This window comes from Marmota monax, unplaced genomic scaffold (assembly GCF_021218885.2).
Source record: "Marmota monax isolate L192 unplaced genomic scaffold, Marmota_monax_Labrador192_F-V1.1 WCK01_AAM20220418_F8-fsc00003, whole genome shotgun sequence".
NCBI lineage: Eukaryota > Metazoa > Chordata > Mammalia > Rodentia > Sciuridae > Marmota > Marmota monax.
Genome location: NW_026694084.1, coordinates 16,314,142 through 16,328,552, shown reverse-complemented (window position 1 = coordinate 16,328,552; position 14,411 = coordinate 16,314,142). Strand labels below are relative to the sequence as shown.

General features: G+C 33.8%; 1 protein-coding gene across 2 annotated transcripts in view; it reads left to right on the top strand.

Moving 5' to 3' along the window:
* Nudcd1 (NudC domain containing 1) overlaps positions 1-14,146 on the top strand; it is a 68,733-nt gene extending 54,587 nt beyond the window's left edge. For both annotated transcript variants that reach the window (XM_046464723.2, XM_046464722.2), the window contains exons 9-10: positions 8,650-8,809; positions 10,983-14,146. In XM_046464723.2, coding sequence (XP_046320679.1) covers positions 8,650-8,809; positions 10,983-11,275 — 453 coding nt within the window. In that variant the 3' untranslated portion in view covers positions 11,276-14,146. The remainder of the gene's footprint in view (positions 1-8,649; positions 8,810-10,982) is intronic.
* The last annotated feature ends 265 nt before the right edge of the window (positions 14,147-14,411 follow it).

Sequence of the window (14,411 nt, the reverse complement as noted above, 5' to 3'; positions counted from 1 at the left end):
TGGTTTGTTTTTATTCTTGGCACTACTAATAAGCTACTGGATATTACTACTTATCTCTGACACTGTTTGCCCAAAGTAGCCATCCTTTTTATTATTTACTATTCCATTTTGCTCATCTATCAAGTTGTAAACCCAGTGGATTTTTGTTAACAAACAGAATTTATAGTTCTCTAGTGAACAGTGGGATTTGTGGTACCTGTTATTTTGTCATGGTGGTACTGGGGATTAAAAGCCAGCACCTCACACATACTCAGAAAAGCAGAGCTACATCCCTACCCCGTATGTCACCTGTTCTTGACTCAAAAACTTTTAGAACATCTTGTTCTTAATTATTTTGTGTAATTTCCCATGCTAGATAATGGGTAATTGTCTTACTTCTGTTTTGTCCACTTAAAATTTAACACAGTATCTTTGTTCTTCAAACATTTTCTTTGTTTTTCTAATATGGATATTTTCTGTCGTTATAGGATCATACAAAATATACTTATAATCATGCTTTTTAATTACCACACTTAATTTCCATTGGCTTAGCAAAACTAGTTATTTTAGTTACTTTGTAACCTTTATTCTGATTTGGTTTTCCTTCGGAGAAAATTCAGTAATCTAAGCTTTTCTAAGTTTCAGGGAACAGAGAAATCCTTTTTGTATCAGATGATGGGTATGAGCATATGTGGGGGCTTTAAAGAACAATCGAAACTCTCTCTTCAGATCTGGAGAGCTAAAGGCCACTCTGGGGATCAGTGCACTTTAACAATAATGGAACACTCTTTGAAAAATAACACATAGTTCAAATGATTAGACAGTCTACTTGTCTCTTGGAAATCATGTGTCCCTTGCTCTCTACCTTAGCACTTTACCATTTTGATCACATTGTCACCTTCTTTATTTGCTTCTGCTAAATATTCTTTTATTAATCACTCCCTCACTTTCTACAAGTCATGGTTTCTGCTTACTGTGTCGTCCTCCTAGTTAATTGTCTTTTACCTTCTTCTTAGTTTGAATTACTTTTGCATGTGGACTTCCCCAAGAAGACTTCATTGTTTTGACCAGCTATTATCCAGTATGTGAAGTACTTGTTTGCCAACAACATTTTGATCATTTTAATATATTAATGGATAAAAGATAGGCATCTAACCCCAAAGTGAAACTACCTTTGATTCTGTTATGGAAGCCAGGAGAGTGGAATCCTACAGTACATAATTTGCTTGCTTTGCAAATGGAACATCTTGTAGATACTGAGCTATCACTAGTTTGTTGATTATAAGTCTTGAATTTTTTAGGCAAGTTTACCAATACTGATCAAGGGAATTCTGGCTTTTTTTGTCTAAGATATTAAAAGTTGGAAAAGTTGTCCATTCCACTGTAGCAAGAGAAGATTAGATTATCTAAATAATCATAACTTAAAATTTTTTTGTTAGAGAGTTAAGGTTACATTACATGACAGTCTCATCTTCCTCCTATTATCAGGTGAACTGGTATTCCTATCCCATCTCTCCTTGGTGGTACCTGCAAGCAGGAACACCAGTTCACCTGATAATAGGAGGAAGATGAGACTGTCATGTAAGTGGGTATGGGGATTCATCCAACAAATTGCTAAAGGCCTGAAGTAGTAGGAAACAACAAAGTATGGAACCCTTGCATGCACAGACATAAGGGTATTTTCATACAGTTGCAAGTTGTTCTTTATGGACCTTTACCAGGTATTAATGAGAAAGACTGGTAAAAGAGCAGGAGACTAGAGAAAAACTGGTATAGAATTGGAGGAGGGTAATATCTTATATGGTGGAAAATGTCTGTAGTCCTGACTGGATTATTTTTCTTGTGTAATAAAAGCCTACACTGCTGAAGGAAGTGCACCAAATCTTAGCACACCATTGTCTCAGAAGATTCTTTGTAGCTTACGGAAACGATAAAGAAGAAAAACACCACCATATCTATGTTGGGGAAGAGAGCAGAAAAATCATCCAGAGTAGTATAAGTTTCCTACTCCTTTGAAAAGTGAGCATCACTGGAAATGCTCCGGCCATGAAACTGAGGCCATAGATACTGAAACTAAAGCAGAAAATACAGAGTATCCTATCTTCAACTCTCTGATCCTCTTCTGTCATTAGACTAGAAAGCACCAAGTAATAGGTAATGGCAGTCTGCCATCAAAAAAAAGAGCAAGAGCATAGAGACTCAGTGCACAGAGAATGCCTAACACTGGGAGTGGAATAGTACCATTGAGAAACATTCTCCAGCAACTCGGTTTCCCCCAAAGCACAAGGGGACACTGAAGGAATTTGAAGCTAGTGATACCCTGAAGCTAACCCTATCATCAACAAAACCCAAATTCAGATCAGTCCTGTCTCAGTCTCCCAGTGAAGCACATAATCTCCTACACTAATGGCCTAGTAGAAGTGTGTTCTTTCTCAAGCATAAGTACTGTGTACCACATTCTCTGCTATTTTATATGAATTCCAGTATTTAATCAAAATTATAAGACACACAGCCAGGCATGATGGCACATAGCTATAATCCCAGCTACTCGGAAGGCTGAGACAGGAGGAGAGCAAAAGCCTGCCTGAGCAAATTTAGTGAGACCTTGTCTTAAAATAAATAAATGAAAAGGGCTAGAGCTGTAGCTTAGTAGTAGGGCACCCTGGGTTAAATCCCTAGTACACACAGAAAAATAAAAAGTAAAAATAAAAGGTACCCACAAAGAAGTAAAAACATCCCATTGTCAATAACAAAGGAAACAGTATAACTAAATTCAGATGACCCATGTTTTGGTCATCAGGCAGTTTAAACAGTATTTAATATGTTAAATGAATAGTGCAAGGGTAACAAATGCCAAATTTTAGCAGAGAAGTAAATTGCAAAAGACTGATGAAAAATGCAAGGAATTTAAAACAAACTAGCAATCAAAGAAGAATGCTTCCAACAAGCTTTTCAGTTATCTCAACACATCTTTTATTGTTTAGATCTTTAATCTCTTTGGAAAACCTCATGTTTTGAAAGCATGATCTACAATGCAGAAAGGTTCAGAGGTACACCTTTTAATCAAGGATGAGAACTGTAACTTCATCAGTGGATTAATCCATTTGACTGGTAAATAATTTGAATGGACTACTAGTTGGTAACTGTAGGCACATTGAGCATAGTTGGAGAAAGAAAGACATTAAGGGAATGCTGTTGGGGATTATATCTTGTCCCTGGCTCCTTGAGTCCATGGTATTTATTTCTCTCTCTGCTTCCCAACTGCCATGAGCTGAGCATTTTTTCTCTGCCATTCCCTTCCACCATCATGTTCTGCCTAACCTCAGGCCCAGAGCAATTGAGTTTGTTTGCTGTTTATTGAACTTCTGAAACCAAGTGCTCAAAATAAATTTTCTTTCTCTAATTTGTTCTTGTCAGGTATTTTAGTCATGGCAAAGAAAAGCTAACTAGCACAGTATGCATGGAACAAAAAAAAAAAAAAAAAGAAAGAAAAATCAGTGACCTTGGAGATTGGTTTAAGTTCTTATAATTTTTAATAGCCTAAGTGGGGGTGGGGGTTAAAAGAAAAAGAAATCCAATAGCTATAGGGTGTTATCAATGGAACATTCACCAAAATAGACCATATTCTGGCCCATTATTTTAAAAATGTAAAAAAAAGTAACAAGTTTTAAAACAATAGTAATTTTAAGCAAAATGTTGTTGACCATAACAAATTAGAAATAAATAATAAAAATCTGAACAATTCACAAGTACTGGGAAAATAAACACGTTTATCAGTAATCTATCTGCTATAATGGAACTCAGTATTTTGTATTGAATGAAAACAAAATATTGTATATGTGGGATGCAAAGTAGAGCTTAGAAGGAAATTTGTAGCATGACATGTTATATTAGAAAAACGTCTTAATTTAATGGTTTAAGCTTCCACCTGAAGAAACAGAGAAAGAACAAACTAAATATAAACCAAGCAGGAAGAAGGAGTCTGAAGAATTGTCTTCAACTATAAAGATATCCAGATAAATTGAAAACTGAAAATAATGGAGAAAACTGATGAAACTGAAACCTGGTCTTATGAAAAGATTTATGATTGTTAAATCTCTAGCCAGACTGATCAAGAAAAAAGACACAAACTACCAATGTCAGCAATAAAGAATGGTGATATCAGTATAGATAATAAATGGAATATTATAAACAAACTATATTTCATTATATTTGACAATTTATGTGAAACAAATTTCTTGAAATTTCATTTAAGAATAAAATAGATAACTTTAATATTCATGTGTCTGTTAGAGATTAAATTAAAAGAAATCTCCAGGCTCAGATGTCTTCACTGGTGTATTCTCTCAAAGGAAGAAACAGTATAAATTTTGTATAAACTTCCATAAAATAAAAGAAACTCTTCTTAGTTTATTTCATGAAGCATTACCCTGATGCCAGATAAAGGCATTAGAAGAAGAAAAAAGAATGGAAAGCAAGGAAGGAAGGAATAACTTTAATTAATATAAACAAAAAACCCTAAACAAAATGCTAGTAAATCTAGCAATAAGTAAAAAGAATAATATTCATGACCAAGTTGTGTGGTCATGAAGAGGAATTTAGGGCTAACTCATTATCTGAATATCAATATAATTCACCATATCAGCAAACTAAAAAAAAAAAAAAGTGCTCTTGCTAGTAGACGCGGAAAAAGAATTTGACAAAATTTAGCACCAGTTTATGATAAAAATGCTCAGCAAACTAGGTATTAAAGGTAACTGCCCCTAAAACCCTAGAATTGATCATTATACTTCATAGTAAAAGACTAAGTGCTTTCTGTCAAGATTGGGAACAGGCCAAGATGTCTGCTCCAACTACTCCTGTTAAACATCATTCTGGAGATCCCAGTTATTGCAGTGAGTGAAGAAAAACGCATGAAAGCCTAAATTATCAAGAGATTCCAGTACCATTATGAGAAAAGTGAAACCAAACACTGTTTAGTTGTTATCCTAAAAGCAGTGTTGATATGCAGTTCCTTTATCGGAACCTTTGGATGGAAGTGCAATCTTGCTTTCCAGTGTGGCAGCTGACTAACCTAAGAAGCATCAAATAACTTCAGTGGAACCTTTTTAGTTTAGCAGTGTGGAATACTTGGTTTTAAAATGAAGACTGAGGAGGATAAGGTTTATTTGTTAAGTAAAATGAATATCACAATCTCATTATATACAAAAAGAAAAAAGTCCAGTTCTTTTATATCACATTTTTTAAAATATTTTTTTAGTTGTAGATGGACAATACCTTTATTTTGTTTAGTTACCTAATTTTTAAATGGGAGTGTTGTGTCTCAATTATTATAGGCTGTATTACCATTATAAATTGACTATTTTGTTTACTTTGTTTTTAAAATTGTCAGAAACTGGGTGTATAAAGAATCAAAATCTTATATGAAAAAGTGCATTATCTTAAGATTTAAAATGAAAGCAGTGAGTATATGTTTGAAACTACTAAAAAAAGAGAACTTATATGACAAAAAATTATAGGCAGAACAGTGAATTCTATATTTTTGAAATGGTGTAAGCATTTAGAAATTATTTCTAAAGTAAATATTTTGGGATTAGAACAAAGAAAATATATGTTGATACTGTTTTTCATAGCTATTCCCACAAGTCCAGGCATAAAATAAATGCTACATGAGTTGTTCCAAAGTTGCTTTGTTTTCCTTATTACTGTTACTTATCTATCTCGTTTGTTTAATTTGGAATGCCTGTACTATACAAAGCAGAATGAATAGAAGGGTAGAATGGTATAATGAACAACAATATTTAATAATGTTTTAGTGCTGACCATTATCCAAGGGTTTGAAATACGTTGTTTGCTTATAACAATTATGCAAGAAGTACTGTTATTACTGAATTTATAATAAAATAAATCAGGGCTTAACTGTGACTATCCAAGGATATAGTTAACACCCTCAAAGAATATATGATAAGTTCAACTAGAAAGGTATGAATAGTTATGATATGTTCTTTCTTTGTATTAACATGGGAAAGCCTTTTTAGAGGAAACAATGCCATTCGTATATGGCATGGGACAGTGGGCATAACATACCACAAGTAGAAAAAACACGAACAAACAAAGAAAGGGGAAAGTAGGAGAAACAGTTTGTAAATTGTGATCCAGTTGTGCTGCCTGTTTTGAGAAGAGTAGTAGGAGCCAATATTGGAAGGGCATATTGGAGCCAGGTTTTGAGAAATTTTCAAAATGTCATTCAAGTTTGTATATTTTTCTTTAAACTTTGGAAAGCCAAGAGGAAAGATTGAAAAATGTAAGATTTCTGGAGGTGAGAACCAAAAAGCACACAAAACTATGTACTTGGTTAAGTCTGAAGCTTCTAGCCAGGAACCTGTAATCTCAGGGCTCAGGGGACTTAACCAGGAGGATCACAAGTTCAAGGCCAACCTTGGCGATTTAGCAAGACACTGTCTCAAAAATATAAAAAGGATTGGGAATGTAATTGCGGTAGATCTCCCCTGGGTCCAATCCCCAGTACTGAGGGGCAGGGTAGGAGAGACAAGTCTACAAGCTCCTAAACCCTAGTAATCCTCCAGTGAATAGTTCTTTAAGAACCTAATTATAAGCCTTTTCCCTTAAAGATTACATAACTTTCGTTCAAAAAACATTCAGAATATGGAGACAAGAAGACAGACTTCTGGTTCTCAAGATTATTTAGGCTTATAGCTGGGTGCAGTGTACACACCTTTAATAATCCCATCTGCAATGGAATCTGAGTCAGGAGGGTGGCCAAGTTTAAGGCCAAACTCAAACAGGAATCTCTCTCAAAATAAAAATTTAAAAAGGACTGGGGTATAACTCAGTGGTAAAGCACTTACCTACATTACTCAAGACCCTGAATTCAATCCCTAGTACTCCACCATACATACAAAAAGATACTTAGTCCTATAAAATGGGTGTCATATTAGATTGATATTGTTGTTGTAACAAGTTTAGTGTCTATAAACAGCACACATTTATTCTCTTACAATTCCAGATGTCAGAAGTTCTAAAATCTGTTTTCAGGACTGTATTCCTTTTGGAAGATCTGGGGGAGAATTCATTTCCTTTCCTTTTCTAATTTGTAGATGCTGTCTGCCTTAACTGGCTTGTGGCCCCAAAATCCATCTTCCAAGCCAACAGTGTAGTATCTTCCAATCTCTTTGCTTTTGTTGCTCCAATTGTCTGTTGATTTTTTTCCCTTCCTCTTATAAGTCTTGTTAATACATTGGACCCATCCATATAATCTCTCCACTCAAGATCTTAAGTTTAATTACATCTACAGAGTCCATTTTGCCATGCAGGGAAAGTTACTCAGAGGTTCCAGGGAATTAAGAAGTGGATATTTTTGGGTAATAATATCCAGCCCACAGATGATATACATGCATAGTAATAATCTAATGATTACTGGATATATATCATGTTGCAATATGATAAATAACTGGCTGGGGATAAGAAAAATTCAGCTGGCAGTTTTCAGTTCAAGCAGCTCATATAACTATGAGAATTCTGAGAATAACTGATGGTTGAACTGCATCTTAGGGGATAAGTAGGAATCCATCAAGGAAAAAAAAAGACAAGAGGAGTCTGGTCAGAATACCCTTGTTAAAGGGGCAGTAAGTAGAGGCAAACTGAAATTGCTGGCTTTGTTGATAAACAATTTTTTGACATAATCACAGAAATGAAGTGTATATATAAGTAAATGGGAACAGAAGAAAAAGAGTATCAGTCAGAGTAAAGGGCTCATAAAAAGAGACCTTTATCCTCCTCATTTTATTTTCCAGTTTATCTCCCTTGGTGGTTAACCTTTCACTTGATGGCTCAGGGTTCTTGTTCTTTTCTCATTGCTGTTTAGTTAAATATGGGAAGATCAGAAATCATTTCAGTTATGTACTTCATATGTTAATACTCATTTGGCTTATGAAAATAAATATACCTTTATGAAAATATTATTTCAACTTTTATTTTACTTCTATTATTATTATTTTTTCATCTTTGAAAGCCCTTGGTAAACAAGAAAGAATGAGCATGAAGGTGCAGAGCTGAAGCATTGAGCCTGTCATAAAAGAGCAGTTAGCTAGTAGTAATTTTGAAAGTAAACCTTACTTATTCACTGATTATCAGGAGCAAAGGTAGAGAAGAAATTATCTGTGGTCTCTGTGTGGTAGCCTGTCTCCTTTAAGAGAGTGAGTTTCCTGAAGGTCGAATCCAATTACGAGTCTCAATTTGACAATTTTGTATAAAAATCAATTCCTTTAGTCATCAATATTGCAATAACAATTATTGACATAATAAATATTATTGACTTAATACCATAATTAAGCAATACACTCAAGTAAAAAATTTGTAAACAGACCTGAGTTTGAATCCTAGTATTGTGATTTTTCTGTGTAGTATAGAACAAGTTTCTTAAGCTCTCCAAGATTATTCTTTCATCTATTCAACGAAGATAATAACAGCTTCATGACTTTGTTGAGAAGATTTTAAAGAGTGTAATAGTAGCACATTTCTTTCAGGAACCATATGAGGAGTCTTTAGGTTTTAAAAAGTTTAGACTAGTTTCTAACAAAAGTGCTCAGTTTTGTCAGTATTGTTAATTTATTATCAAATAAATTATTATTATTTTTTTTGTCACTTTAGGTAAACCTTGGAAGCAACCAGTACCTTTTCTCTGTCGTAGTAGATCCTAAAGAAATGCCCTGCTTCTGTTTGCGCCATGATGTTGACGCCCTACTCTGGCAGCCACACTCCAGCAAACAAGATGATATGTGGGAACACATTGCAACTTTCAATGCTCTAGGTATAAAGCAAGCTCTTTGACAGTGTTTTCCATTACACAAAAAATTAGTTATCATTAAGTTTATTTGCCTTTTTCTTTTTAATTTGAGCTATCCTAATTACATTTAGATTAATTTGTGGTATGACTGGTTGCTTGTATTACTTGTGTTTTAGTTGATGAAGGCTAATGCTATTAGAACAGAGATAATCTGTTCTTATGCTTGTATGAAAGATTAACACAGAATAGAAATGGAAATGGTTATCTAACCACTTGAATCATTCTAATCAGTCATTTGCTTATTTTAATTCTTTTAAGTTATGCAATATTATAATATGAACAAGGGAACTTGTATTTAGGTTTCTTCATAGTAATCTTTAAAAGTAGCATAGAATTGCTCTAAGGTAATGTACATTAGATAGCATGTTCCACTGAACTTAAGTGGCCATTATAATGGAAACACTTAGAAAAGTGGCATTAAGCAGAAATTACATTTATTTGGTAGAATAAAAGGGAAAATACTGATTTCAAAACTAGGACTTAAAATTTTTAAGCCACTTTATTATAAGAGTGTGCAGTCATTTATTTTATGTAAAAATACATTAGTAACTATTGTGTAGGAGAAATTTTTTATGTTAATTAGCCACCATGACTTTATTGAAAGGTTGTTTTAAACTGACAGAAGGAAGTAAAATTGTTCATTTTAATGGATAAATGTGCACAACCCTAACTGTAGAGATTTGTCAGTTATCCTTTATGGTGTAGTTAATAACGTAGGCTACTAAACTGATTAATTCAGACACCAAATAGATTTTTATGACCTGAAATTCAAAGTTTAATAGATTTAGCTATATATTTTTAGCCTCTGTACTGTCATTCCTATTTTATAAAAAATCTCCTCTTTCAGTAAGAGGAGAGTTCTGTCATATGTTTCAGATGCTCAGATCCTCCATTTGTATGCCCAAACCCTCTATTATAGAGGAAATCTGCTATGCTTGAGTCTAAATTAAATGAACTGTACATTAGATATGTACTCTTGAGATATAATCTGCATTACTAATTCTGTCAAAATTAGTTTGGACAGCTAATTCTAAACTACTCACATAGGAGTCTACGTCCTCTTCACTTTTCCTTCTTCAAACCTTACAAAAACAGTATTGATCTTCCTGTGCCCCATAGCTTTGCTCATTGTTTTTTGTTGAGATTTTGGTTTTCATTAGTGTTACATTTTTTTATTGCACATGTTATAAAATTTAGAAACCATGTACCAATCTGAAAATTCTAGATTATCTTTCAAAACATAAATGTCCTTTAAATATGAAGAGATACTTTTTATTAAAACATGTGCATGATTTAAGATTGTTCAATTTCAAGGATATCCTAATTAAGTTTTTTATTAGATACTTGAGTCTTTTTTAGCTTGAGTAGTTTCAAAGTTCTGCTTTTGGGGGCTGGAATACAAAAACATCCTATTATAGTTTTGATATTACTGTATAAAAACACCACAAACATTGTAGGGATCATGGGAGAATGCATTGTGAATTAGTACCTTCAGGGATGCATTATGAACAGCCTCTTAAAGTAACTTCATGATATTATTTATTATACAGACATTTTTCCTATTTGATAAGAGAAAACACGACTCTGCTATATTTGTTATTCATCCACCTACATACTAAACTGGCATTTAAAGATCTTTTGGTGGACTGGTGTTGTGGCTCAGTGGTAGAGCACTTGCCTAGCAAGTGCAAGGCCCTGGGTTTGATCCTCAGCACCACATAAAAATAAATAACAGGATTATGTCCAACTACAACTAAAAAATAAATATTTAGGGCAAAAAAAGGTCTTAAACATTAAGATGCCAAAAGTTTTCAGATTTGTAGTGTTTTAATTATTCATGGAAATTAAATGGAATTATATTGTGCTGTTCTTGAAGAGATGAATTCCTATTTTGTTTCTTAGGAATTAAAGCTGTATTTTTGCACTGGTTGGGAGAAACTGTGGGTAAATTGCTAATGGTTCTGAATTCAACCATGATTGAATATTTATGGTATATATTTTACTTAGGCATTTTAATTTGTAATAGAAGTTATAAGATATTCAATGTTAAGCCATTATTTTCTCCCTTCTGCTTAACATACTTTTTTTTGTTGTTGTTGTTCTTGTTGTCTGTCTGTCTGTCTTATATTTTTGGCAGGTTATGTCCAAGCATCAAAAAGAGACAAAAAATTTTTTGCCTGTGCTCCAAATTATTCCTATGCAGCCCTTTGTGAGTGCCTTCGTCGAGTTTTCATCTATCGTCAGCCTACTCCCATGTCCACTGTGCTTTACAACAGAAAGGAAGGCAGGCATGTAGGGCAGGTTGCTAAGCAGCAAGTAGCTAGCCTAGAAACCAATGATCCTATTTTAGGCTTTCAGGCAACAAATGAGAGATTATTTGTTCTCACTACCAAAAACCTCTTTTTAATAAAAGTAAATACAGAGAATTAATTTTTCCAACATGTTGACTTCTCTGTACTGGGAAAGTATTCAGCAGTGACTAAAGGACTGGGTAGTTATACCATAACCTGTTAAGTTTTAATATATTAAAAATATCTCATGGATTTTTTATATTTTAAAGGATATTAGAAATGTATTTAAAAGATTATGATACTGTAAAAACTATGGAATGAAACTGCAGATTTAGAAACATTGGCTTCTGTAAAAAAAAATGTAGTATTGGCAAGTATAATTATTTTTAAAAAACAAGCTAGAATCTCATATTTTATAAATGAAACATGTGTAGTTCAGTGTTTAAAATAAAAATATATAAAAAAAAAATAAAATAAAATAAAATAAAAATATATATCATGTACTTTTCATTGATTAGGTTGGTACGTCTGTAGAATGTTTAGGTTAACAGTTGAAATGTTGAGTATTGTAAAAACTTATTTAAATGGACTAAATATCTGAGTCTATGCAAAGCAGGAAGTATAGCAGGTTGAATAGTCCTAAAGTTGCTCAGAGATCTTGGTTGTCTTTCAGATGAAGCATAGCTTTATTTAATTTTTAATTGTTTTGCTCTGCCACCTAGATAAGGTTAACTACCATGTTATCCATTGTTGCATAAGAAAGTACCCCAAAACCCAGTGATTTAAAATAAGATTTATGACTTTTCACTGTTCTGTAAGTTGACTGGCTGTGCTCTGCATGGCCTCTCAACTTTTAGTATGCTAAACTGGGCTGCATCCCACAACAGAACAAATGTTTGAAGAGGGCAAGCTTCAATATGCAGTACCATGCCTGTACTCCCTTCATATTTGCAAGTCACATGGCCAAGTCTAGAATCAGTGTCAGAGAGGACTATATAAGGACATAGACAGCAGGAAGTATGATTCAATAGAGCCATTAATGTAGTAGTCTACAAACAAGGACTAAGGACAATAAATTCTCACAGCTTAAACAAAATAATTCTGTTTGTACATTAATTTTTTTCACCATGATTTTCAGTTTTATTTCCCTAGGTTTCTTTTGTTTCCCCCCCCCTTTTTTTTTTTTGGTTGTTGTTGTTGTTGTTTTGGTACCAGGGATTGAATTCAGGGGCCCTTAACCATTGACTCACATCCCCAGACCTTTTTTAGTTTTGTTTTTAGAGACAGGGTCTTACTGAGTGGCTCGGGGCCTTACTAAGTTGCTGAGGCTGGCTTGGATCATCCTGCCTCAACCTGTGCCCAGCTCCCTGGGTTTCTTTTAGTTTTTAGTTATCTGGAGTTTTTCTTAATAAGACTTTACTCTAAAAAGCAGAAAATGAAGATAAAAAGAGGTAAGATAGAAAATAGCTGTTCCTAACTTATCTTTTGTCAATCTGAGCAAGTATTTCACTGAATTGGATTTTAATGAAAGAAGAAAAAACAGGCTTAACAGAAGAGAAGGGAAAAGATGGGAATTGCTTACATGTTCTTAATCCCATCTCAGAATGCAGTTTCCTAGAGAGAAATTTAAATGGGTTTAAAATATATTACTAATTTTTGCCCCAATTTAAAATAAAAGATTTGTAGCTTGGGTATATGGAAAATGTCAAAGTCAGAAAATATGGTTTCTAGATTGAAAGATTACATAAATTTACTTTTGTCTTCTCCCTGGTACCAAAGAAGTTGCTTTCAAGTTTCTTCTCATAAATATACAGTTTTGAGGAGTTACTTAACTATTAAGTGAAAGTAATATTCCCTAATCCATAAACTCAAATGTGAAAATCTAAAATAAAGTCTCATTATGGAGAGTATAGTTATTATATCTTCCCCCCACTGTGGAATTAGGCCTCTTAATACAAATAATGGAAAAACAGACCTAAATTAACTTAGGCAAAAGAGAGGAATTAATGGCTTATATTGCCAAAATTTCAATAATAGCTCTGAGTTTAATCATTGATACGTTAATGATCAGTTTTCACTCACAGCCACCTAGCTCCGTACGTGTTTGCTCCATATTTTAATAAGTTCTTGCCTCACTATAGTGAGAAATATGGTTGTTACATCCCTGCATTCTTATATCTAATAGGAAACCTTTGTCCCAGAAATCATAGCAAAAGCTCATTGTGAATGATTGGTTCTTAATGGGTCAGGTTCCCATTTATGAGCCAACTACATGATAGAGATTTTGCTTTTGGAAAGTACCCACTGGCTTATATTTAAATAATACTCTCCGTACCTGGGGCCAAAGAGTGGAGATAGTAATACACAAATGGAATTATAAATTATGGTCTAGCTTCTGAAATAAAGAATGGATGTCACTGCCCCCAGATATAGGAAATGAGCACTGAAATGCTATTTGCTACAAGAAAAATTATTAATAAAAAGAAATATAATGAAACAATGTGGTTATGGTAATAGAAAATTTCTGATAAATTCTTTTTTTAAAAAAAGTAGCCATTTTAACAGCATTATTGAGGAATCGACTGAAAATAAAAGAAAATTTCAATGAAAGAAACATTGAAAGATTTCACAAAATGGAGACAGGATTGCATTTAAGAAGCAGGGTTTGTGCACAATTTCAGCCTTTGCCTGGAATGTGAACTGTGGCCTCCTTCAGCCTTTGACCACAGGCATCTGAACCACTGGACAGTTAAATTGTGCATAGCAATTCAAGGTGCATACCAAGGGGTCTAAGTACTCTTGTTTATGGACATTTGCATTCTGTTTGTACTTTCTTTATCTTCTATCAGTCCTGTCACTGTTTTTTCTCAACATACAGAAATCCTTATTAGCTCCCACTTTTCCTGCCTTCATTGGAGCACTGATTCACAGCCGTCTGAATCTGTGTATTCCAAATTACAATTTATAAAAGATTCCCTCTCCCCAAATAAAGTCCTTTTTCACTTCTGCAGTGTCCGAGTGTGGATTGACCAACACAACATACAATAAAATGCATATTTAAAATATTTTGATTGGGAAATATGTAGTTGATCTTCTGTGCCATTGCCTAGCACACAACTCCTAAAATCCTTGGAATCTCCAAAATGATAAGCATCTTTTATTTACACATGAGTTGAATGAGGGGTGGGTGGCTGGTCACTGTGAGGGTAAAGCCATGGTCAGAGGATTTAATTAGAGCATTGGGACTTTCAACCCCGACCTCTAACCTCCAAAAA